Source organism: Cataglyphis hispanica, chromosome 11, assembly GCF_021464435.1.
Source record: "Cataglyphis hispanica isolate Lineage 1 chromosome 11, ULB_Chis1_1.0, whole genome shotgun sequence".
NCBI lineage: Eukaryota > Metazoa > Arthropoda > Insecta > Hymenoptera > Formicidae > Cataglyphis > Cataglyphis hispanica.
In genome coordinates, this window is record NC_065964.1 from 2,783,279 (window position 1) to 2,808,943 (window position 25,665).

The 25,665-nt window shown below is 30.6% G+C and overlaps 1 protein-coding gene across 1 annotated transcript; it reads left to right on the plus strand.

Annotated features, from left to right (window-relative positions):
* Positions 1-696: 696 nt before the first annotated feature.
* Positions 697-15,567, plus strand: LOC126852748 (tyrosine aminotransferase). The gene is made up of 11 exons (XM_050597890.1): positions 697-1,253; positions 5,520-5,624; positions 6,387-6,454; positions 7,458-7,616; positions 9,969-10,160; positions 10,763-10,845; positions 12,756-12,825; positions 13,820-13,948; positions 14,020-14,103; positions 14,355-14,453; positions 15,178-15,567. Exons 1-11 carry the CDS (start codon positions 1,112-1,114, stop codon positions 15,337-15,339), a joined length of 1,293 nt encoding a protein of 430 aa, XP_050453847.1. The 5' UTR covers positions 697-1,111; the 3' UTR covers positions 15,340-15,567.
* The last annotated feature ends 10,098 nt before the right edge of the window (positions 15,568-25,665 follow it).

Genomic DNA, 25,665 nt, shown 5'->3' on the forward strand with positions numbered 1-25,665 from the left:
CACATAATGATATCTATTAAATTTAATAAAATATTAGTTTATAATCAAGAGTTATATTTGTATAATTATTTAATAAAGATATTTTATATGTAATTTTGTGTGTGATAAAATTGTAAAGGAATATTTGTAAAATCATATCCGTAAAAATATATTATATTATTTTTATATATATATAATAATTATTTCTGCTTTTTTTTAGCAAAAAAAAAAGGTTTATGCATATATTTATGAGCAGTTTTTATATGTAATAAGATATAATCTTATAATATATTTGCAAATTATGTATACAAAAAAAGACACACGATAAGAGAGAGGGAGAGAGAGAGAGAGAGAGAGCATATAGAAAAATTAAGTTAATGTTCAATTCTAGCTTCTTCGCGTCTACATCTCTTGGATCGAGCATTTTTGTCTGATTTCTTGCAGATAGCAATCATTTCTACGTCGGTTCATTCACGTCGGTTCATCTCTGACATTTGTCGGGTACGCAAATCTAGCAGCAACGCCGCGTTAAACTCAATTAACGAGCAAACGCACATTCGTAACGTTGTCGTTGGCAAAGCGGCGTTCGAATAACTCGCGACTGTAACTCGAAGTAAACAGTTACGAGGTATAATTGCATAAACATTAGCGAGAGTACGCAACAAAATACGAACGGCGAGGTTGAGGTTCCACATTCTGAGACGACGACGACGACGACGACGACGGTGGATAGGAGAACGGAGACGGGCATACTCTTGTTTTGCTCTTGCGCGGATGACGACGTTGACGTAGTCGCTTTCAAGGCGCTCGTTTTTCCTACGCAAGCACGGAATCCATTTAATTAATTATGAAAGAAGGTGTGGTATCGAATGGACCAATCCGACCGGTTCGTTTGTCCTCCAGCCTCCGTAGAGCATTTCGCAGAGATTATTAGCGTGCCGTCTCGATTGGGGCTCAGTGACAGAGAGCGAGCCGTGCGAGAATCGTCGATATATTCCGTAAATATCTGCGTTATCGCGACAGACCTTACGTACATTACCTCGTGTGGAGGACGCGCGTATCTCTTCACATAGTTCCCTACCGAAAAGATCGACAGGTGAGGTTTCCGCGGGAGGTTTTATCCGCTCACGAGATGTCCGCATCCAGTTTTCGTGAACGTTGGAACGTTTGCGCCTCCAACATCGCTCGCAAGACACATAATCCTATAAGATCGATCGTGGAAAACATCGTCGTCGAGCCGAACCCCAACAAGCCGATGATCGCGTTGTCTATTGGTGAGTTGAAAAATCGTCTCTATGAGAATATATATTTGTGTTTCTAAAATTGAACAAGAGAGATTGGACGCTAAAGGAGCGTAAATGCAAGAAAGTTTGAATCTTATTGTCATTTTTCAACATTTTTCCTTTTTTTTTTTTTGCAAATATGTTATTATAAGCTTTTATCTTTTTTCGCTATAAACACTAAATATATTTTTCGTTATAATATTTATATCTTTATTTGCTATTTCTTTTCTTATTATCTAGTCACTATTAAGTCATTATAAATGTCTGTTTTTCATTTTATATAATTTTATTATATATGAATTTATGTGAATATAATTTTATATCATGTTTCATTTTATATCTTTTATATAATAATAAAATTATTTACGTACAGGAAAGAGAGAAATATATATATAATATTAAATTTAATTATTGCGCGACTTTTAAAAATTTGTCTAGCAACCTTTAATTGTACAACTTTTGACAATCCTGTTGTAATTCTCTGGATTTTTATCCTTCTCTCAGTATAAGAAATGAAATAGAAGAACACGAGATGATGTATTATGACGGTGTAATTAAACGGTTATTTTTTTTTACGCCGAGCAAAAGATAACAGACACGAACCGATTATTCTCCATTGAGAAGAAAAGGAAGAGGATTGTATACATCGCGTATTCTTAATTATAAAAGTTGTGCAGCGATAAGCGCGTGACATGCACGTAAAACTACAATGTAATCTATCTTTAGTTTCGCTAATGTAAGAAACAAAATAGTAATTAAAAAGTATTTAATACGGAGTACATTGTACAGCGTTTCGCTGTAAAATTGTAGCAACTTGTACCTAAAACTCGCTGTTATATGAAACGTCATGATTGAACCCCGTAAGATCGATAAATAAAATTATTATACTTTCATTTATTTTACTTGAGACACCTTGCAAAAAATGCAAATGAAGAGCCACCTACAAAGGCGCAATATTGGTAAATGCGAGTAAATGCATACAAATTGCAAACTTTCGCTGTTTTCTACGAGTAGATTTTCAATATGCACGGTCATCGGCTATCGCAAAAAAAAAAAAAAGTTTGATATATCGATCAATGCAACGTAGGTCAAATATGCAGTGAAATACGAGGAAAATATGAAAAAGCATATTTTGATTAACTCGGAAACTCCGCAGAAATTACGCCGAAAATATCGTTCGATTCGGTCTACATTCGTGTTTTTGAGCATAAAATATTTATATTATTTTTCGTATGCGATATCTCTCTAGGAGAGGTAATATTGACTCTAACTGAATTAATTTTTACCATCAACGGTAATTTATTATCTTCGCATCAAATTTCAATTATTTTTCTACAAATATTTCGACTTAATCATTTTTTAACAAAATTTAAATGAAAGATAATTATGTGTTACAAGGTTTATAGTCGTATGTGTGTGTGTGTGATCTCTTTTATCATATATTACAATAAATTTGATATTGTTAGATTTATAAAATAATTATTATATGTCATTTTTTGAACAAGCACTGATACATGATCAGTGATATTTCATTGGAATTTATAAATTTACGAGACGCATGGGATGCATCTGGCTGCGTTTAATTTTTTGTTTACGACTTTTTCATATAAAAAAAAAAAATTTCATCATTACGATAACAGATAATCACATAATCTTGTTTATTTTAATTATGTTATCAGATCAAAAATTAAAAATAAAATTTTCTTAACTTTTTTAAAAATAAAAAAAAAACTCGAAATTCATGCTAATATATGTACTACATTTCGTTTTCTTTTATAATCTGATTAAAAAAAGAAAAAAAAAACTGAGTTAACTTCTTTGTAAGATCTCCATACTCCTCTCTCTCGGTCCGGAAATATTGAAACTTAATACACAGTTCGCTTTGGAAAATATTGATACGCAGACGCGCTGCAAGATAAACAATATTTCGTTTGCCGATTCTGCTGTATTTCTAGAAGAAATAACTTTTTCGAAAGTTTATCACATAAAAGTTTCCCAAGCAGTAAAACAATTCCAATATACCTGGATGAATCAAATTCCTACAACGCCTAATTTATAAAGGAAAAAAACGCTTATTGAGATATACCTAAATATTTAAATAGAATTATTCTTTTTTGATAATAATTAATAATAGTCTTCCTAAAAAATATCAGCTTTGATAATTTCTGGATGCAAGTTTTGACAGAAAAATTTCGATTTTATATCAATTTTTTCGATCCTATAGACGCTTTCGATTTTATATTAAAAGAGAAAAAATTAATTTATTAACTCCTCTACATATATTTAATAAAATATTGAGAGAAAATATTAAAGAACAGCAAATTAAAAAAACGTTTTTTTTATTTTCCACGAATATTCTTTCGCAGTATTTTGTTAGTAAAAATAAAAGAGGCTATGAAACTATTATAAAGAATTACGTACGTAAAGTTGAAGCATCTCAAGAATTTTTATCCCAGAACTGTATATTTTTGTTTGCTTTAACTCTTTAGGAAATTCTCAAACTTCACCTGCGCAGAGATACGCGATTTTAACTTATCCATAGAGTTGTATAAGCGATGAAAAGTTAAAAGGCTTTAAAAGTTAAAATTGTAGTGACGCGTGAGTCCTCTTAACATTTACAGTGTACGAGCGATGCAAAATGCGGATGTGTCAGAGTGTATCGGAAAAACGTCCTCAGCAAATTTCATACCGAAACAGAATAGAACTGACACATGTGTGAGCACACTAATCTAAATATATTTCGATACGAATCTTATCCCAGATATGCCAGCGGCTACATATATATTTTCAAGAGCTTTCTTTGATTCTATACATATGCAATACGAAGGAGATAACAATGTCGGAAAATGGAATAGCAATGCGAAAATGTTCGAAGAGCGCTACCTTTTACTTTTGTAAAAAAATAAATAGGCAAAAGGTATGATATTAACTCGAGATTGACGTAACACGAAAGATGCTCCTGAAATATTTTTGTATTATATATTATATTTATGTAATTATATTTTTATAGTTTTGATGAAAAGGATGAATTTTCAGTAAATTTTGGACGATTCGGAAGCAGCAGTCTTTTTGTGAGATTGTTTTTACCGAAAAACAGTATGCTATGATGTGTGTATACATATATGTATCGCTTTCGGGAAACTTTCAATATGTGTGCGGTTATATCCCAAAAATATTCCAAAACCAGTTTATAAGTTTCATAATACGCTGGAAAGAACGACAGCAAAAACGAGAAATTTTATTACATTTTTTCCTTCTCTATCATATAAGAGAAATGATCATACCATTATTTTTGAAACTCACACTTCCAAAACATCAATTCCATTTAAAAAAAATACACTACATAGTTATATCCAGCAGTAAAGAAAGTCGTAAAAAAAACTGCACAGATTTTTATTAATAATATTATATATAAGGGAAAAATATATGTAGAAAAAACGCGAAAGAGAGAGAGAAAATACATTTAATAAAATTAAAAATTGAAATATATGACTTTCTCGAAGAAAAGTCAGGATTATTTTATTTTTTGTTATTTTTTTTTCTATTTACATAACCCGATAGAAACTATCAGAGTCCATACTCTATGTAGAATATTTTTTTCCATGTATGAAGTAATATACGCGCGCAAACTGAAAATTAGTTACTCGAAATTAGTAAAACCAATTATTCGCGAAAATTCTAGGCCTTCGACGTTGCAATATATCTGTATAACGTATGCAATTTATAATTTGCTGACAATTCTCTCAAAAATTTCGCATCAATATTAATTGATATCGAGTGTAATAAAAATATAAAATATAAATAAAATGTCAACAGTAACATCGTCGAAACACGATTCTTCCCGATTAACGGCGACAAAGTTGTAATTACGAATTCGACGAGTTCGAATTTTATTTACGTCGCGTTGCCGCTAACGATATAATAGAAATTTCGGATTGCCTATGACGCGTAGTCTCCGGGAAACAATTAATTAGTTGCCATTACAATATATCGAGACCGCGAGCCGAGTGACTGTTTTGTTACACTTTGACAACGCGTCTGTAAACAGCATTTCCTACGATTATGCTAGTGATAATTCAGCAATCAACGGCATACGCCTAATTAGCTATTATGTAGCATTATGTAGTATTATGTGAAACTATAGTGACAAATGTTTGACGGCGAATTGGATTTATACGATTAACGGCTTATCGCGCGATAACCGATATACCAATGTTCATGGCATTTTTCAAACGAGTCTTACGTGTTATTTTGAAGGCGATCCTACGACTTTCGGCAATTTGAAGCCGCCAAAGGAGGTGATCGAGGCTGTTCAAGAGAGCGTGGCTTCGCAATTATACAACGGATATGCGCCGAGCACAGGTAATGTTTTATTTTAAGATCTTTAATAACTTTAGTTAAATCGTAATTTAAATCTTTCTTTAATTTGCGAATGAAATGATAAAAAACAAATTTGTTAATAATTGAAATTTCACATTTGAATATTCTATCATATTATTATTTTTAAAATAAATTATTATTAAATGTTATGTTTCAAAATAAATTATTAGTAAACGGTAATGTTTTATTTTAAGATTTTTAATAACTTTAGTTAAATCATAATTTAAATCTTTCTTTAATTTGCAAATGAAATGATAAAAAACAAATTTGTTAATAATTGAAATTTCACATTTGAATATTCTATCATATTACTATTTTTAAAATAAATTATTATTAAACGTTATGTTTTAAAATAAATTATTAGTAAACGGTAATGTTTTATTTTAAGATTTTTAATAACTTTAGTTAAATCATAATTTAAATCTTTCTTTAATTTGCGAATGAAATGATAAAAAACAAATTTGTTAATAATTGAAATTTCACATTTGAATATCCTATTACATTACTATTTCTAAAATAAATTATTATTAAAATATATTATTTAAATTATTTATATAATTAAATTTACATAATTGCTAATAATTACATATGTCATGATTATTCATGAGATCAATATATATATATGATATTAATTATCAATTATATATTTTACAAGAAATATATATTCACATCACACATGTCACAAACTAAATATTAATTATGGTTATTCAGAAAAGGGAAAATTGATTTATCCATTATCCACAGGTTATCAAAAGGCGCGAGAAGCCGTAGCTGAGTACAGCTCGAATGAGTTCGTGAAAGTCGATCCCAAGGTACGATACACACGTGCCTATATCGAATATCGATGACAGATCGGCCAACACGTGTCGCAAACTAATTTGAAGTCATTGACAAGTGACGCTGAGGTTTCTCGTCACGTGTATTATACGGTCGTATTTTATTTATTCAACATGGATGTTTTATTGTTATTTATTCAAGAGGAATAAAACGGAGGGCCAAAATTGCCAAAGTTATTTAAATATAATAACAGTTTCGGGCGTGTAAGAGAACTGCAAATATTTCTTCCAGTCGCTTCCATGATAAGGCCGATTGTACAGTATATTCCGTGCACTCATACAATCTCCAGGATAGTTAATTAACTTGGCGCTGTAAAATCTCGCGGGATGGAAATCGCAGATAGAAAAAGAGAGATATATCGATAAAAAATACAAAGTATTGAAAACGAATGAGCAGAGTTTCTAATTTCATAAGCGATTTATTGAATTATCCGAGCAAATATGAAATTATATTCCAAAAACATTTTTGAAAACTTTACATAATATTGTATTATATATCAGATAATGATAGAAAAAGAGAAGAGAAAAGGAGAGAAAATTAAACTTACGTAAATTAAACTTACACAATCATAAAATAATATTATTTCTCTTTAGAGAATTTTTAATCATGTCCTTTCATATATCATTCGTGTTCTATAATTATAATCTGCACGTAAATATACATTATTTTTTTGTAGTAAAACTTTTGCAATAAATAATTATGTAAAATTCCCTCCCCATCAAATTTCTTATATAATTTTTTTTTTAAATTTCGTATATAGTTTTTTTTTAAATTTCAATACAGCATTAAAATTTATCAAAATATATCGAATAAATTCTTTAAAAAATATAAAAAGCGCGTAAAAGATACGAAAATAATTAAAAATGTTTTTATCGTAAAAAAAGTTATTTTTTTGTTTTCTACTGCACATTCATTTAATATAACGCGAATAAAAGTATCACGTAAATAATCTATTTCGCATTTCTATATTTGCCCTAGGACGTAATCCTATGTAGTGGATGTTCTTGCGCACTTGACTTGTGTATCACGGCTTTAGCACGAGAAGGCCAAAATATCTTAATTCCACGTCCCGGTTTTTCCATCTATCGAACGTTGGCGGAGGGTCTTGGTATTACGGTTAAATCGTACGATTTACGTGTGAGTATCCCTCTCGAAAAAAGAAAAACGACGTATTCGTACGTATTAGACATAAATATATTTTATGCAATAAAATGTGTATCTAATAATAAAGAATAAAATAATATTTTGTTACAATTTTCATATGAATCTTCTAATAAAATTATAAATATATATATATATATATATATATATATATATATATATATATATATATATGAAATAATTGAATTTAATTTAAAATATATTTTGCACGAATATATTGTTATTCGATATAAATTTCAATCTACGAGTAGATATTATCTTAAACGCAGAGCTTTAAACGTAACTAATAATCAATAACCGCTTGACTGTCGACAATTGTGAAAACGAATTATGTCATTTACACACACAAGTGATATTTCAATATAATAAAATTTATCGATTTATGCGTGGTAACCACTGGTTTTCAGTTTTGCTTCTGTAGATGATGACGAATCAAAAACGTAGTATTCGTTTGACTAGATTATTGTATGGATAATTTAAAATTCACACACAGTATGTAACTGATTATATTCGTGTAATAATCCAATCATTATATAAATACAAATCAAAGTTTTTTTTACCGAATATTTGGAATATAAATAAAACAACTGTTTCAAAAAAAAAAAAAAAACATAATAAAAAGCCAATTTTTTTTTTTCAAAGACACGTAAAAAAATTTATTTATAAAAATATATAAATTTTAAAAGAGAAATATTGCGCGTTTTAAATAAATTCTGTTTTTAAAATTCTATTATTTTGTAAATAAAATTAATATAATATATTGATATAATTATAAATTTAAAAAAATTTATATTAACTTTAAAAATTTTGAATTGTTTAATAATTGATTTATTTGTTTAATATGCATTCTAAATCATGTAGATAACGAACAGCGCAATGAACACTTTCTATATCCCTGTGATAACGTACAAAATGTTGATCGATACCGCAGTGACAGCGCTACTCTGTAATAATCGCGCCTGTAAAAGAGAAGGTAATATTACACGCTACCGTGTTACACCGTCATTAATAAGAAACGTGCATAACAGGCGTCCGCCATATTTCTTAAGTTACGCATTATTACAGAACGCACATCAAGAGACAATCAGGCTTAGCAAACGGCTTTATATGCAAAAATATTCCATTTCGTTAATATCTTTAAATTTATTAACCGTCCGTATAGCTTGAATATCACGAAAAACAATGAGCGTGCATAATGTCCTGTTTTAATATGCAGAGCGAGAGCAGATTGCAGACGAAATTTTTTATCCCACCCACGTTAATTATATATATTTTCCATTAGACGCTGCCAAGAAATAAAAATTTATATTTTTAAGACTTTTATTTTCTACCGTTTTTTTTTTTCAAATAAAATTTAAAGCGCAGTTTGCAATAACAATCAAATGATGGGCATTTCTTATTTTCTTTATTTTTAATTAAATTTTTAATATTAAATAATTTCATTATTTCGAGAAATTTTGTAAATTCGAAATTTTCCAAAGATTTCATTTCTTTCGCAAAATAGTAAACGTAAAATTTGGAGCCAATTAAAGCCGCCATTGCCTAATGACTTTAAATACGCAACCATATTTAAATCATTCTTCGCTACGATAAATCTACGCTCGGGGATTCTTCAAATGTTAAACCCAAGTGCTAATGAAGCAATTTCCACCCTTTTCAACTTCGCTTACCGGCAAGTTTTAACATCTCGCTCGTCTTTGCTACGTACCGTTGGCAAGTATTTTACTTTCCTAAGAAGTAATTACGACCGTAATGCTATAGCTTTAATTGTCTACAAGGCGGAATGTGCAAGGAATTTCTAATCCATCTCGCAACACGCGCGATCTCCTCACACGCATAAATATTGTCGCTTATGAACGTAAAATCCTTTAAAATCTGTGCAAAATGTTCGGGCAATTTTATTGCTGTGTACTTTTTATTGCTTCCTCGCTCGTATATTTATGCGTTTTATTCTTATGAAATATGTATCTCTAAATATTATTTTGTTTGAAAAAGAGCACACGTGAAAATACATTTACTCAAAAGTATTTACCTATAAATTGTTTCGTTTAAATTTAGCGAAATGTAATTTCGCCAAAAAAAGGTCAAACTTTTGTGTTTTTAACGCGCAATTGTAAAAAAAAAATTTTGTTGAAATTGTAATCTAAATGTTTTCACTGCGGTGATGAAAATTCGATTTGCAAAAAATTCAAAATTGTCGAAAAATTTATATAGAAAAAGAACGCGCGATTTTTCCGAGACACTTTGTACGTTATTAGGGAGAGAGGGGATGATGATTCGAGCTTACTTACGAATGCATCCTATTAATATTAATCGTTCGTTTCGCAGCCTGAGCTCGCTTGGGAGATCGATCTGGACGACCTGGAGGCGCAAATCGACGAGTCGACGGCGGCGATTGTTATAAACAATCCTTCGAATCCGTGCGGTTCTGTGTTCAGTCGCGACCATATACTTGACATTCTCGACATCGCCGCTCGTTATTACGTACCCATTATAGCCGATGAGATTTACGAGCACATGGTACGTGCCCGAATATTACGCTTTCCCCATAAGTATCAAGTGACAAATCGTTTCATTTGCGGGCTTCGAAATAAAACGCGCGCCACGTCCTTTTGTTTTCAAGGGGATACGCAATTAATTCGTAACGCGATATACGCAAAATTCGGAAAGGCTGCGTTGCATTTCGTTTGCAAAGAGATCGCGAAGAAAATGTATTTTACAATAATTAAGTTTTATAATAATTTTATTGAAGAAATTAGATTTTATTCTAAGTAAAACTGTTCTTGATATTAATATTGTTATTTTCATTTTTAATAAGAATCTTTCTTGCACAAAAAAAATTATATTTTAACAATATATGATTTATATTATATGCAAAAAGATTTAATAAATTTTATATAATTAAAATTTTATTATTATAACTTAGAACACAAAAAGTATTCACACACAAATTCTATGTGATTTATGACGTGATGTATAATGGAAGCAGAAGCTTTTTTGAAAAATTCGATGACAGGAAGTAACGTCTGGCTGTCACTTTGCGTTATTTTGTGTCACATGTAGGCGAAAAATACGTGCCTATTATGAGCAAATACATTTTTCGCCTCTCCTCCTGTTTTCAGGTATTTCCAGGACGGACTTTCCACTCGTTAGCGTCTCTATCGACCGAAGTTCCTATTTTGTCGTGCAGCGGACTGACTAAAAGGTATGTTGGAACGTATTTCGGTGTGGAAACCCCGAGCGCGAGATTTTGCCTAACATTCTAGAATTTTTACGCGCAAGCTTAATGTATAATTTTCGCGTATTAAATAAAACGACCGGCTAGCTATTCTACCTCTTGAAACAATGCCACGTTATATATTTAATGTTTAATGGTTTAAGAACCAAGAGAGAGGTCACGAGTAATGAAGGTAGTCGACGTGAAATGTAAGAATTTTCGCCGCACAAAGTTTTAATGTTTGATTTAAAAAAGCGCGTATAAAACCAAGAATTAAAAAAATTTAAAGAATCTAAATAATCATTTTTTTCGAAAAGAAAAAAAAAACAACATATAGCCACATTTTATATTTATTTTAAATATTATATAAATGCAAATTTTAAATATTATATAATATATATTCCTTAAAAATAATTTTATACAGTGCTTTCTTTTCAGTTTCTTTTATCAAAATTTTCCTTACTTTCAGTTACCTTCTATTATCTTCTTCCATCGCGAAAATATATAGCGAAACTAACGATTCGTGAACGAGTTGACGAAAAGATTCCTTAGGAGCGAAAGCGTGCGCGTTCCGCTGTAAAATTTTTCGTTTGATTTTCGAAAATATGGCGAAGATTGATTGAGCGTGAATAAAACGTTCGTAATCAAAGCCGAAAGGACGTTATTCCAAAGTTTCGTGATTACGCTTCCATTGTTCCGACGATATCAGATTTGAAACGCAACTTAATTTACGATCGCTATATTAGTTGTAAACGAGTTCCCGCAGCTGTTGCTAAATCTTTCATTGTAAAGTACAGCGTGTTTTACATGCCATAAATTTCGGCATTAAGGATAAATCGCGTTTTTTATGCAAAATTCAACGATATATATATATATATATAAATATATATATATATATAAATTCGAATATGAAATAAAAGCACACAAAAAATAAAGCAGACAAATCTATATATCGGATAATAGCAGAGCAATAATAGCAGAAAAAATTATATATAAGTTAATAAGTAAATATCATGCAATGCAAATTTCTATTAAAATATGATACTTGAAATATATATTAAAATGAATATTTTAAATGAAAATCAATTGAATCTTTCTCTCAAAGAATTTTTGTATATAATATAATTTACTTCATATGAAATATTCTGATTCACTTGGAATAAATTAATTAAACGTGAATTGCCGAGTTTTATGCTTCTTTTATTTAACACAGTATTAATGAGAAAAAAATCGGAAAAAAAGTAAGGTATAATGACCCGCAAAATCAATATGAAAATAAGATTATTTTAATACAGGATTATACCGTTGTCCTACTCATAATATACATTATTAATATAATGATAACAGATTAATAATTGTAATTGATTTAAGCTTTTCTCTTCTAGATAAAAAAAGATAAAAGAATTATTTTGGAGAATAAAGGATGTGTATTTGATACATATATTGAATTTACGCCGCACGCCAAACTTTTTGCAACTGCACAATAATTGCCTTGTACGTGCTAAATAAAATTGCATATAGCAATAAAAAAAAAAAAACATTCTGTTTGAAAGCTTAAATTTTGCCTTTCTACCGCAAAAATTGGAGCGAGACTTTTTACGTTATATTAAAATAATTCCTGTATGTTAAATAATTTTGAGAGACATTAGGGAAATCAATAAATATATATAATAAGTTTTTTGTGCAAATATTAAAATTAAAATTTGTGAATCAATTTATCAATTGCATCTAATTATTTAGAAAAGCATATTTCATTTTTAAACTATATATAAAAATTTATTATTGCGATATAAAATTATCTCTTGTAAGAAGTGAAGTAGTCTTGACAGTAAAAGATCTGTAAAATAAAATGACTGACACTAGATAGTCGTATCTTATTCTCTCTTCTTTTTTCACAGATTTCTGGTACCAGGCTGGCGCATGGGATGGATAATAATCCACGATCGTCAAAATGTGCTCGAAACCGAGGTGAGTAAACAGTATTGGCACAATACGTGACAGCTGGGAAATAATTGCTTCTCTAGCGGCATTGTTTCCGCAATGAAACCGGGCATATCGTGGCGAGTTCGGCACCGCACACTACGTATTTGATTAAATTTCGTTGATTAAACTTTATTCTCTACCATGAAAGTTTCGGTCCTTTGGCAATCGGCGGCAATCGTATCTGTAATTCCTCGCAAAAGTGCATCACCTTTGGCCGAACTTCGAACCGTCGCGTCCTACATCGTTACTGAATATATATTTGTGTTCTTGAATAACTTTTGCAAGTCTTCCCGCCATCGGATAGGTAATCAAAATAAGAATTCCAATCGAAAATCTCATTTTCATTCAAGCGTATATTTATATGTAAAAAAATTTTTATATAAGATATTTTAACCAAAGAATTTTTCTCTTTCATTGCTACACTTTATAATTTTATAACACGAAATTTCTCAAATAAAATTAGATAAAATTTCTAAAATAAATATCTCTGAAACATAATATAAAAAGTGATTAATTTCATTTCCCTTTTTTTTCCCTTGCGGCATACACATTTTTTTTCTTCTCTTCACACGTTCATATATTTATTGTTTTATTATACATATATAAATTTCTTTAAAAAAAAAAGATTAACTGTGTAAGAATTGATAATGTTTTCTGATAGGCAAATATTGCACAGACTGTCGATTTGCAGCATGTTCGATGTTTGCACAATATCCAAAGTCTGTGAGAAATATTATCAAGTCTTTAGAAGTGACTTCACACGGAATTCGACATGTCTAAGCTCGAACTCGCTTTTGAAAGTTTCTACGTCTGTTCAGATTTACAAGACACAGCCTGACGTATAATCTTTCTTGCATAAATCGAATTCTTCCAGAAGTTGTTCATTTTACAATACATTTTATAATATATATAATATATTTAAATTATATATATGTATATAATTAATACAAACTTAATAAATCTTTAATTTACTGTTTAGATTCGTAAAGGTTTGCATTGCTTAAGTCAACGGATAATTGGCAGCAATACAATTGTTCAAGGTGCCCTGCCTGCGATACTTCGTCAAACGCCGCAAAATTTCTTCGACGATGTTATCCATACCTTATATGTAAGTTTTCTCGATTAAAAAAAAAAATAGACACATATAAATTTACTAATATAAAATTGACAATGTTATAGTCGCACTCCAAATTGGCGTACAGCTGCATAGTAAAAATCCCGGGCCTAAAGCCGATAATGCCGGATGGAGCGATGTACATGATGGTAAAATAATTTCCATTAAAATTAACTCGGTCACACTCTTGCATCATTCCAAGAATCACAGCGTATTGTTTGACAGCTCCCTATCCCACGCGGGATAAAGCAGTAAATGTTAATCGAGCACCCGATATAAATAAAGGTCGTACAATTCGTCGGTGCACGATCGCCATTTATACGTTATGCACAAATACCATCGGCAAGGTGGACCGATCGTCTGTAATTTACGACCGATAAATTATTGAATCGATTTCTAGGTTTACATCGATCTACCGTGTTTTCCGGAATTTAATTCCGACCTGGAATTCGTACAACGACTGCTAATGGAAGAATCCGTGTTCTGCCTGCCCGGCCAGGTTCGTTTATGACGTTTAAATTAATAATCGTTTAAATTAATAATCGATCATTTTTAATTTCAAACTGTCATCTCGCAAATTCGTGTACATAAAAAGAAAAAACACCAAAGTTTTTTTTTAAATTTATGGTACGTCGATATTTAATGCTGATTAATGCGTTTTAAAATATCGTAAAAAATCAAACCATTACATTTGTAATGATAATTTGTTGCGTAAATATTTAAATATAATACATATAAATTCCTTTTAATAATTAACGTGAATGCAAAATGTTCCACAAATACTTTCATTATATTAAATTACAGGAACTGTAAAACAAATTTATTGCAATAATTTTGCAATAGGTGGCAATATTAAACTTTTAAATGATAAATTCAAAAATTATTTATTAATCAATAAATCTCGATTTGAGCTTGTTTCTTTATCTCTCTTTCTACATCTAACGCATCAAAAGTATCAAATATTTTAATTATATATTCATATTATAAGAATATATACAACCCGTTACTTTAAATATACAATAATAACATAATTTAATTTTATGTCTATTTTATAAAACCGATTAGGATAAAAGATACAATTTTTCACATTTCTATTATTTTTTAATACCTTATTCAAAGGAAGACTATATTTTTTAATCATAAAGCACGTCAATTAAAAAAAGGCCTCTTGGAAATGTAATGTGATTTTACTGATCTTTCATATTTTCTGCTTAATTCCCCAGTGCTTTGATTATCCCTCTTACATGAGACTGGTAATCACCGTACCGGACGATATGCTCGAGGAAGCTTGTCAAAGGATTCAAGAATTTTGCGAGAGACATCATTATAAAACGGCAGAGATCGTAGGGAGAAACGGTTTCGTCAATGTGGAAATTCCATATTAAAAGACAGTCTACCATATGTCAGAGTGTCACTAATATTTGCATTAACTCGCTGATTATCTTTCACGTAGATTGTGTCCAAAAAGGATCTCTCAGCCTTGGTTTTTGCTCTTGTGTATATGTATATGTATTTTTATTTTTACGTTTTTATCTATATAAAATTTATATCCATTTTCTTATATCTCTATTTTTCTTGTATGTGATTAGATAATAAATGTTGTTTATATGTAATTTTAATAATTTTTATTTATTATGAAAATGTGGAGATTACGATTAGCTTCCGAAAGTTTGGCTAATGACATATTTAAATATCATCTCGTAAAGCCCGTATCACATTACGCAATGAAGATTGAGATTGAAAATTCAAGAAATTGTACCAATCGGGATAAAGAAATTTTATCTTTCAGTCCTTTTTGTTTGATTAATCAAATTTCAATTTTTAATCTTCAATCTTTAATTTTCAATTAAAGTAGTCTGATAGAGGCTTAACACATGTACCGATCTGTCATCTATTATTCAACACGAATGTGTTATAAGGCACGTTCAATTTATCGGATATGTCACTCAAATTTTATATATATATATATATATATAAAAGATGAGATTTAACACTCACCGAGAGTGATTGTCCCGCTGTTGTCCGATATCTCCTCGCCCTCCACTTCCTCACCTGCCGGTTCGCTCAGCTGACTCACACAACACATACCTTCGCGAAAATGAAGTTAACTAAAATCGCACGGCACTTTGAGCGACACTCCCGGGAAACTCGCGCTTTATTACATCGAGACGAAAGGAATAACGCGAAGAAAACGCGATCCACATGATCCGTGACGTCTCACGCATTAATGCATTTTAACACAACGGATATCTGTCAAAGAAAATCCGATAATCGCGCAGCCAATTTGTCGTGTAAATCGACATAATGCACTGCTACTCCTTTTGCTCTTATCTTCACTTCCCGCGTCTCTGTAAATAACAAATAACAAATAGATTAGAATTTTCGTTTATATATTTAAATATAAGCTTCTATTAATCAAATATAATAAGTTAAAATTTTGAGGCTAAATGCCCGGAATGTGCAATATTCGAAGATACTGTCCACGCAATAAATCTCGATCGAATAATCTCGCGAAATACGCGACGTAACAAATCATCAAAATACAAAAACCGCAGTTGTGCTACATCGACAGCTAATACATATTAAAATACAAAGCTACTTACGACTATATTTACTAATGAAGCGCGTTCGGACGCCACTCGATCCGTCCCGTGCGCGAAAATGTCGAACATACGATCGACGATAACTTCACTCGGCTGTCACGCGATACTACGCGAGTCGCGTTAATGGTTAATCAAGACACGATGGATTACGCGAAAATATATAATCGTAATTCGATATTCGACGCAAATGCATTTTAATGGCGAAAATACGTCAAAACCTTATTAATAAAAAGTCAATATTTCACGATCATCTGTTAATCAAATCACACGATCCGACAATTCGCGCGTATTATTTTGCGCTCTAAATCGAGAACATGATCGAAGTATTACATTGAAATCGGCGAAACAAACAAAAAAGCTCGAAATAGAATATAATCTAATCGAAAAATACAGAGAATTATTAATTATCGATTGGAAGCAACAATAAATTTGGAATGATATTTCAAACGAATAAATCGCGCGAAATGCGATTGTCTTCACAAATATCTCAACATTACGCATTGTCGATCTAGAAAATAGATTAAACATGCAAATTGATATAATCACGCTCAAAGTGATCGTAAATAATTACGGGAAAATAATATTTGCGACGACGCGACGGACGGAGAGCGACTTGTGTCGCTGCCGGCCAACTGTCACCTTGCGAATGACAACAAGATTACTACGACAATAACATTCCACCGCTCTGTACGCAAAAGTAAAAAACATAGAACGCGTTCCAATGTGTCAAGATCCCCCTCCCACTGCCAAATATTTTTATGTATTATTATATACATAAAGTAAAATATATTCTATTTTCTTTGTATTTTAAATTGATATTTCGATGTGAATGATTATCGCATATTTTGCACTTGTTTTCTTGATATTAACTTCTGATATTAATATTAATTTTCTCATCATTAAGTTAAGGATTGATGTCGCTCATTTGACAACAAAATCTAATACCTAAATAAAGACTGTTATTGACGTTTAATTTAAATTTCAATTCTAATAATTTCAATTCTAATTGTTATAATTTTACTGATATATTAATTATTTTGAGAAACAAAATTTACTTTTGCTTAAAATGTGAATATTACCTATGTAATTTTTTTTTTTTTGTTATTATTATTAAATACGTCTTTCAGATTTCATATCCTGGGAAAAGTAAAATCGTATGATTTTTAATGAATTCAGAAAATAAAATTACATTACACCGCAAAAGGTAAATTATTATTAATATATATTTTATTATTCGGACATATATTATCACAGAAATGGTTAAATTGATTTTCGCAAAAACTTGCGGTATATCTTACAATCGATCCAACTTGGGATATTGGCTACATGCCATAACAGAATTTCGTTTGAAATGGGAATTGCGAGGAGAACTCAACTCAAAAATGGGCGTTACCGTGCTTGCTATTGATTTTACGACAAGAATTCGCATGATAGAAATTATAAATTGTTGGCTTTCGATTTGCAGAGAAACCGGATTGGGATGAACAAAAGCTTGGGTCTAAAATTTACCAAAGAGATAATAGTTTTGAACGACAATAAATTTTTGGAAAACAGAAATATAATCCTGTATTTTTATTATCAAATTTTTGAAATAAATGCCCCCTTATTTCAAGTACATTTTATTACGAGTGGTTTCTGGTGCTCTGATAATATCGTAGAATATTATTTCCATCCCTGTGAGTTATTTATTCATTCGAATTACAAATGTAATCGAGTAATACACGTATTTCTTGCCACTATCACATTGCGCATATAATTTATATTATAACGCTACAAGTTAGTGCGTGACTTTTTTCTAGTCGCGTTCTCCAGGTAATTCCAGGTGTAATTTTTTCCTTTTTTTTTTTACCACACACAAACGTAGAGATTGAAAAAAATCGCAGTGTTATAAATCCTGTCGCATAGCGGAGTATAAAAATTAGAATACGTCGAGTGTCGTCGCGTTGTTTTTAGCGAATCGCGATGGTACCACTGTTTGCATTAATTGATTAAATTTATACACTTTATAAAGAAAAAGAAATACTCCTGTTTACTGTATATATATAATAATCTTTTTTTTCAGAGATATTAATTTACTGAAAATTATATTTTAACTTGCACTCGCCAACCAACTGATTATAATTTTATTTTTTGCATTATTATTTTTAATCATAATTTTATTACATTACATTTTAATTCTTACGCCTTATTTTTCTCTTTCTCTCCCCTTTTGAACATTTCTCTTCTCTCTCTCTCTCTCTCTTTATTATTTTATTATGATTTAACCAGAAATGTAGCTGCCTCGCATGCATGAACTTTGCCTGTGTAAATCTCGGGTAATTCAATTAGAGATGCGATCAAGCCATAGCTGCACCATCGATATCATGGAACGCGCTATCGAAATACTTAATTGGAAGCGAAATTTGAACGTTATATTCTTCTATAAAAAGATTTATCGCAATACCGTAAAATCGAACGTTCGAAACGGTCGAACAACGAAATTGGAGTAAATTGCAGAAAAATAAACCAAGTATCGTGATTTGTAAACCTGCGATCGTTTTTCGTTTCGGTTAAACGTATAATCCGGTCTAATTTTGAGATAGCATCAATCAAATTTTCATGATTTTTTTTGGTACACAAAAAATTTTAATTTACGTTCTGTTAAAAAGTTCAATTTTATTATTTCTGTTTACAGGATTGAACAAAGACAGCTGTAATAAAATTGGTTATAAATAAGAGGGAAAAGACACTTGAGCGAGGTGAATGATCCAGACACATTCAATAAATTCGGAATCATAGCGTAATAATAGCACAGATTTGTAGCTATTTGCTAGTAAGTGAACTACTACATAAAATGATGGTGATTGTGAGGTATTTCTCACTTGAGAAGATATATGGCATAAATAATGAAAGGAAATTGCAAATTTAGTTGTTAGTTTCCGGAATTTTGTCGCTTGAAGAACGGTAGGGTATTCTTTCCTCTAAAAATATTTTTTATACAAATTATCTTTAATTAAAATTTACAAAATAAAATTTTTGTTACATCGTAATTTTTGTTACGTTGTAATTTGTTTATTTTACTTTCTATTATATATATTTTCAAAATTATATATTACTCTTCAGGAAATTGTGTTTTAATCCAAATATCGATGAGTTTGGGCAAATAATTTTACTTAATTTATTAAGTACTTATATCATTATTTATTAGAAATTTTGCTCTGAATATAATTCATTACCTTTGAGTTTCATAAACAATATTTGTAACTTTAATTAAATAATATGCTGTACAAACTGTTTATTGTTAGTTGCAAAGTTCAATTAGTATTATTAATTTCAATAATATATATTGCAGTTCGACAATCCTAGTGGTACTATATTCAAATTGTTGGGAAAAGCAGTGCACACTGATCTGTATTTCCGAGTACTTTTGAAAGTATTATACTTTGTGTGAGTCGCACAGTTCACCGAGCGCGATTTCTAAATAACATTATCAAACATTTATATCGTAGAAAAGAAATCATCTGTTGTACTGTCAGGATGTAACATCCTCTTATATTGATTGGTTTTTTCGTGACACCTTAAAGTTTAACTTTAAATATTTTTGCTCACTCTGGTTATTAAAATTGCATCAAAATAATGTATATTAAAAAAAAAAGAATCTTAATAATTAATTTGCATCCCTAAAGCATGTGATTAGCCAAAAATCCTCGATCTACTTGCAAACTTGATTAAAGAACTTTTATTCTCCAACTACTTGTACGGAAAAGGTGACATATATATCTGAAGTTTTATCAAAACTTTTTTGTATCTATTTGATTTTCTTTCTCTCTTTGCGCGTGTTTACTATATTTAAAATAAGAGCGCACACAATAATTTTTCCGAAATCCATTGAATGTGTTTTCTATTTGGACCATCGTGTTATTGGAAAAATGAACGACGTATCACGGTCGATATATTAATAGATATTTATTTTCATCATAAATCATGCACGTTATACTGCTATTCGCGTTCCACTGACAAAAAAAAAAAAGAAAAGAAAGAAGATAAAGAGAATACACAACGCAGTAAAGGAACGAAAGAAAATTGCATTGTTTCTGCAATAACTTGCAACACGTTCGTCAGTATTTCGTTTTGACATACTCTTGTAATGATATTATTAACGTTACAAAAGTTTAAAGAACGGTTTTGTAAATTTTTTACAAATAAGAATTGTTAAAGTTACATACAAACATGGTATTACGTAAAAACAAAATAAAATACTTCTAAAATTAAAAAAAAAAAAAAATGGTAGGTTTTGCGATTTATATGATTTAATATTTTTTAGAATTAAAATACAAAAGAAGTATGTTTATAATTTATGTGTTTATTAATCATTGTAAATCATAGATAATTCTAAAACTATACAGTGGAAGCTTTGAAAATATCTCTTTAAAAATCACAATTTTTCAAACCCATCTTAAGAAAGACAAACTTATTTATCTTGAAGACCATAAAGGAAGGTGGCATCTTGTAAAGACAACATGAAAGCTTGGAAGATGAGCTTAAACGTCGAAGTTTCAAGGAAGCGTTTGTGTTCCGGGTTATAAAACTAGAAGAGTATTTAACTTTTTTGTATTATGGATTTTGTTCGACAAAACTTAGCAGGTTTTTTTAAATTATAAATGCTATATTACAAGATATATTCTTTATATACTTTATATTTAAAAATTTTATAATTTTTAAGAATATTTCGGAAATATTTTAATATTATATTATGCACATATATTGCTTAAAAATGATCTTAAAAATTTAATTTAGTCATTAGATTTCTCTCTCTTTCTCTGCAAAAAAAAAAAAAATAAAATAAAATAAAAATTTACTTTTGAGACTATGTAAATAATGATTTAATGATTTTTCGCTTTTTCTAATTCACGCCAATATTCAAGAATTAAATAATTCTTTCCCTCTCTCTTTAATTTAAATAATGGAGATAATAATGCTATGGATATTTCTGTTAGAGAATGCCATATTGTCAAGCAAAGCAATTAATTTGCGAACATAAACGTGTAAGAGATGGGTCGCAATATGATTATACCATAAACGATATTATGTTATAACTGAAAGCGAAAGTTAAATCCAAGTAAATCTTTGCGCCTTGCCAAACATTGTATTCGAGTTATTCGAGACTTGAATTCTCGTCTAAGAATATGTCATTTTCACGATAAAACTCGGGTATATCTTTCCCCATCCATCTTCCGATGCTTATAAAGTGCTTCTACTTGAACCCATAAACTTCTTCTGCATGTAAGGTGCATGTCTTTCAACTTTCAACGTATAAAAATAAAAATCTATTACATGAAAAAAATTCTTTTTATAAAAAATTTTAATTTTCTGTACAATTAAAAATTCTTTCTCGTTTTAAGTAACTTGTTAGTGTGTGTCTTTTAAAAAATTTTGGTATAAATATCATTTTTTAATAATTGCTGAAGCTGTCAGAATTATAAATTATAATTAAGACACGTGAAATAATTTTATGACTAGTTCTTTTCTTTATTCCCGTCTCACTCGCGTGCGTCACTTCCTGCAACAGAATTTTTCACTTCATCGAGTGCTGAGATTGCAGGCAAATGGTAGAATAGCCCGTTCGATAGAAACCGATAAAGCGAGACATAATATGGGATTAGTACGAATCGAACGCGATTCCTGATTAATAATTTCAAGGCGGCACACCTGGCATAGCGGTATAATTGGATTCGCGGTCGTCGCGCGATCATCTCACAATCAGTAATAAAATTCTCACGTAGACACATCGACGAGAGACAGAATTAAGCTTTGAATGAACAATCATTTCAAATTGAAAGCAATGCAAGCAAATTAAACATATTTACAAAAATTTATTTAAATTTGATTAAATTTAATTTAATTAAACTTCAACATTATTATTTTTGTTTTCAAAATAATACATGTATTAATAATATAAACTAAAAAATATATTTAACTGTGAACATTTTGTTCACTCATAATTTCAATTATTTGCAATTGGTTGCAGTTAACGACCATTTCGGGGAATGCAACTTCGGTTATTCTCATAAATTATCCAAGTTATGTGGAGAAATATAATAGTCGTTTAAAGACGTAATATCTATTTGCAGTAAATTTTATTTGAGATAAAGTATTACGTCGAAATAAAATATTACCGCTGAAGATAACGAAAGCAATGTAACATTCCAACATAAAAGGTTTATATATGACATTTTAAAAAATGTCCATAAATATCGACAAAATAAAGAGATCACGAGATTGTATTTATGACAGCTGATATTACATTATGTAAAGTAAGCATTCGATTTTTTATAGCAACAAATTGAAAAATCTGTTATACTTTTCGTGCCTGACAATATACATATTACGTATATAAAATTCTTGAGCTTTAAATGCCGCTGGAAATATTTACAGTTATCAGAGTTGAAGTGGATTTATCTTCAAAAAGGTAGGATTCACTTCAAAAGGATGGTTCAAACATCGCGTACGATGACGTGGTGGAAAATTCAAGAAATTTAAGTATTAAGCATTATACCTATATATTTCACGAGTCACGACGTAAATTCTCTGGAATAATTCGTTCCAATCTCAGATTCATTCATTTTTTATATAAGATTATCGCGTCATCCTGACAACTTTCGAATGACAAAGTTAGAATTTTCTAGATTGTGTGAAAGCTAATAGAAAAAAAATTAATAACATACGCTTATTGTCGATGGAAAATCTTTCTCATATCATAGATCACGATAAAAAATAAAAAAAAAAAACTTTAATTATAATTTATTATTAAACTTATTAAGCCGATTATTAAATATTAATTATACTCTATATAAAAATTTTATAAATTTTATGTGACAATTAATAATCAATATATTTTATATTGAATTTATATTGTTAATATTCAGTATAAAAATATATAAATATTAGTTCTATATATTGTGTAATAATCTCATTAATAACTCAATCTGAAACTTTATTATAATAAAAATTAATTGGTCGATTATTTGGGCGTACAAGTAACAAAAAAAAGTAGAAAGAGAGAGAGAGAGAGAGAGAGAGAGAGAGAGAGAGAGAGAGCAATTTCGTACAAGCTTTAAATGTCATTCGGCGCACACATTCGTTCGCGATTGAAGACTTAAGAACATCGATTCTCGTCGCGTCTTTGCGTGGGGATAAGAGAAGCCATCTTTTTGTACAACATCTCGTCACCCGCGCGAATAATATCGGGCTTTTGCCGGGGTCGGGTCAATCATACAGTTTAAATTCCACGACCGTCGTATATCGATCTCCTACTCCCTTGGCCTGATACGAGATTATACGTAAGGCGTTCGACGTCGTGTCGAGGCTAATGGAGGTAAGACATTTTCGGTGGAATATCTCGGGTAAAGTGGTCGATTACCGACTCCGTCGTGCTTCCCGCTTCGGGGATCCTTGCTCGTGCCCTCGGATGCGGCCCGACAATAAATAGACCGAGGTCGGGGCAGTGATAGACTTTAAGTACTAATCTCATCAAGGCGACGACGACGGCCAATCGTCGCAAACTAATGCAGCAGGGCGGATATTACTCCGTGCACGGACGAGATCTTTATTTTCATTGTCGCGAATAGATTGTGAAAAATCGGGAACGGCAATGACGCGCGACGATCTCTCATCCACAATTTATTGTCAATTAATAATAATTTTTAAAAATGGCACTCTATAAAAAGAAAATAAAAAAAAAATTTATCGGAATTTTTATCCCATCATAAATTTGGGAATGTCAGATAGAGATCTGCGTAGATCAAACTGTGCGGCACAATCGAGCTCGGACTCAACTCATCTCCTCGATCAGCGAAATATTATTTTAAGCGGTTTGCGAGTGTCTAAAGATAGCGAAAACAACGCCATCGATCTTCACCTAAGGCTTGGGGCATTCGCTGAACTTATTTGAAAGCTTAACAAACGCTTAAAGTGAAAGAGGGTTAAGAAGCAATGACAATCTAACTCACTGCTAGGATCGAAACTTTGAAACTCAACCGCTGTTTCTGCCAAACAAGAGCGGATTACTACAAAAGCGATCCGCCGGTTTTATATAATACTTCTCCATCTCTTTCTCTCCTCTTGATTTTTCTCTATATAATAGAAAATCAAAATATTTTCAAGTATCTTATTTAAATTCATGACCGAAAAAATGTTATGTAATGAATTGATTATTCATTGTATATTTTTGTACAGTATTATTGTAATCGCAGCAAATATTTTCTGCGTTTATTTCATAAATGCTTTTGCAAAGAGGCTTTTTAAAAGAGAGAAAAATGTAGATTAAAGCACTGTTTTTTTTTTTTTTTTTTTTGTAAAGTCACTAACAAAATTTTATAAGTACAGACATAATGTATTATAATATTTTCACTGACAAATTTGTGTTTATTCTATTAAAAAGAGAAAGATAAAAAGAAGTAAGAAAAGCTTTGTGTAAGCAAAATTTATATTATTTTCTAAAATAAATTGAATTCATTTATCGATTGATATTATATACGCATAACACATTGGCAAATATTTCTAGAAAATTTATATAAATATTTTTCTTATACGAATCGACTGTAGGTGGCCCCTGCAATTATGCAATTCTTTACACTTCACCAATATGTGAAGCCTCTCACTCCGAAACACGCATTGCTTCCATTCTCTCTCGTGTCAATATTTCTTAAAATATTTTTTTTACACAATATTCTTATATAACATAAGAGATAAGACATTTTGCATAGCATAAAAATTTATCTTATATTATAAGATTCATTGTCAATAGCCAATACCAATGCACTGAGTATTGAAATACGCGATATACGGGATATCAATAAATTTCGAACATCTGATGATTATTTTCCTCAGACGCAAAAAATGGCGCGTTCTTTGTCACCTCGCGTACATAGTCGACGTACGTGGGATTTTTTTGTCATTACCAGAGTTTTTGTCACGCGTGCTCGAGATGAAGCTTTGTTGGACTTTAAAGTAGGTTGTAACCCTTCCTTGCACGCGAACAGAGTAAGCGAGAGCTCGTGAAGTGGATGCGTCAGAGTGGATGAGGCTGCAATATTCAGATGCTGTTAGGGAGGATTTTCTCATCCGCGA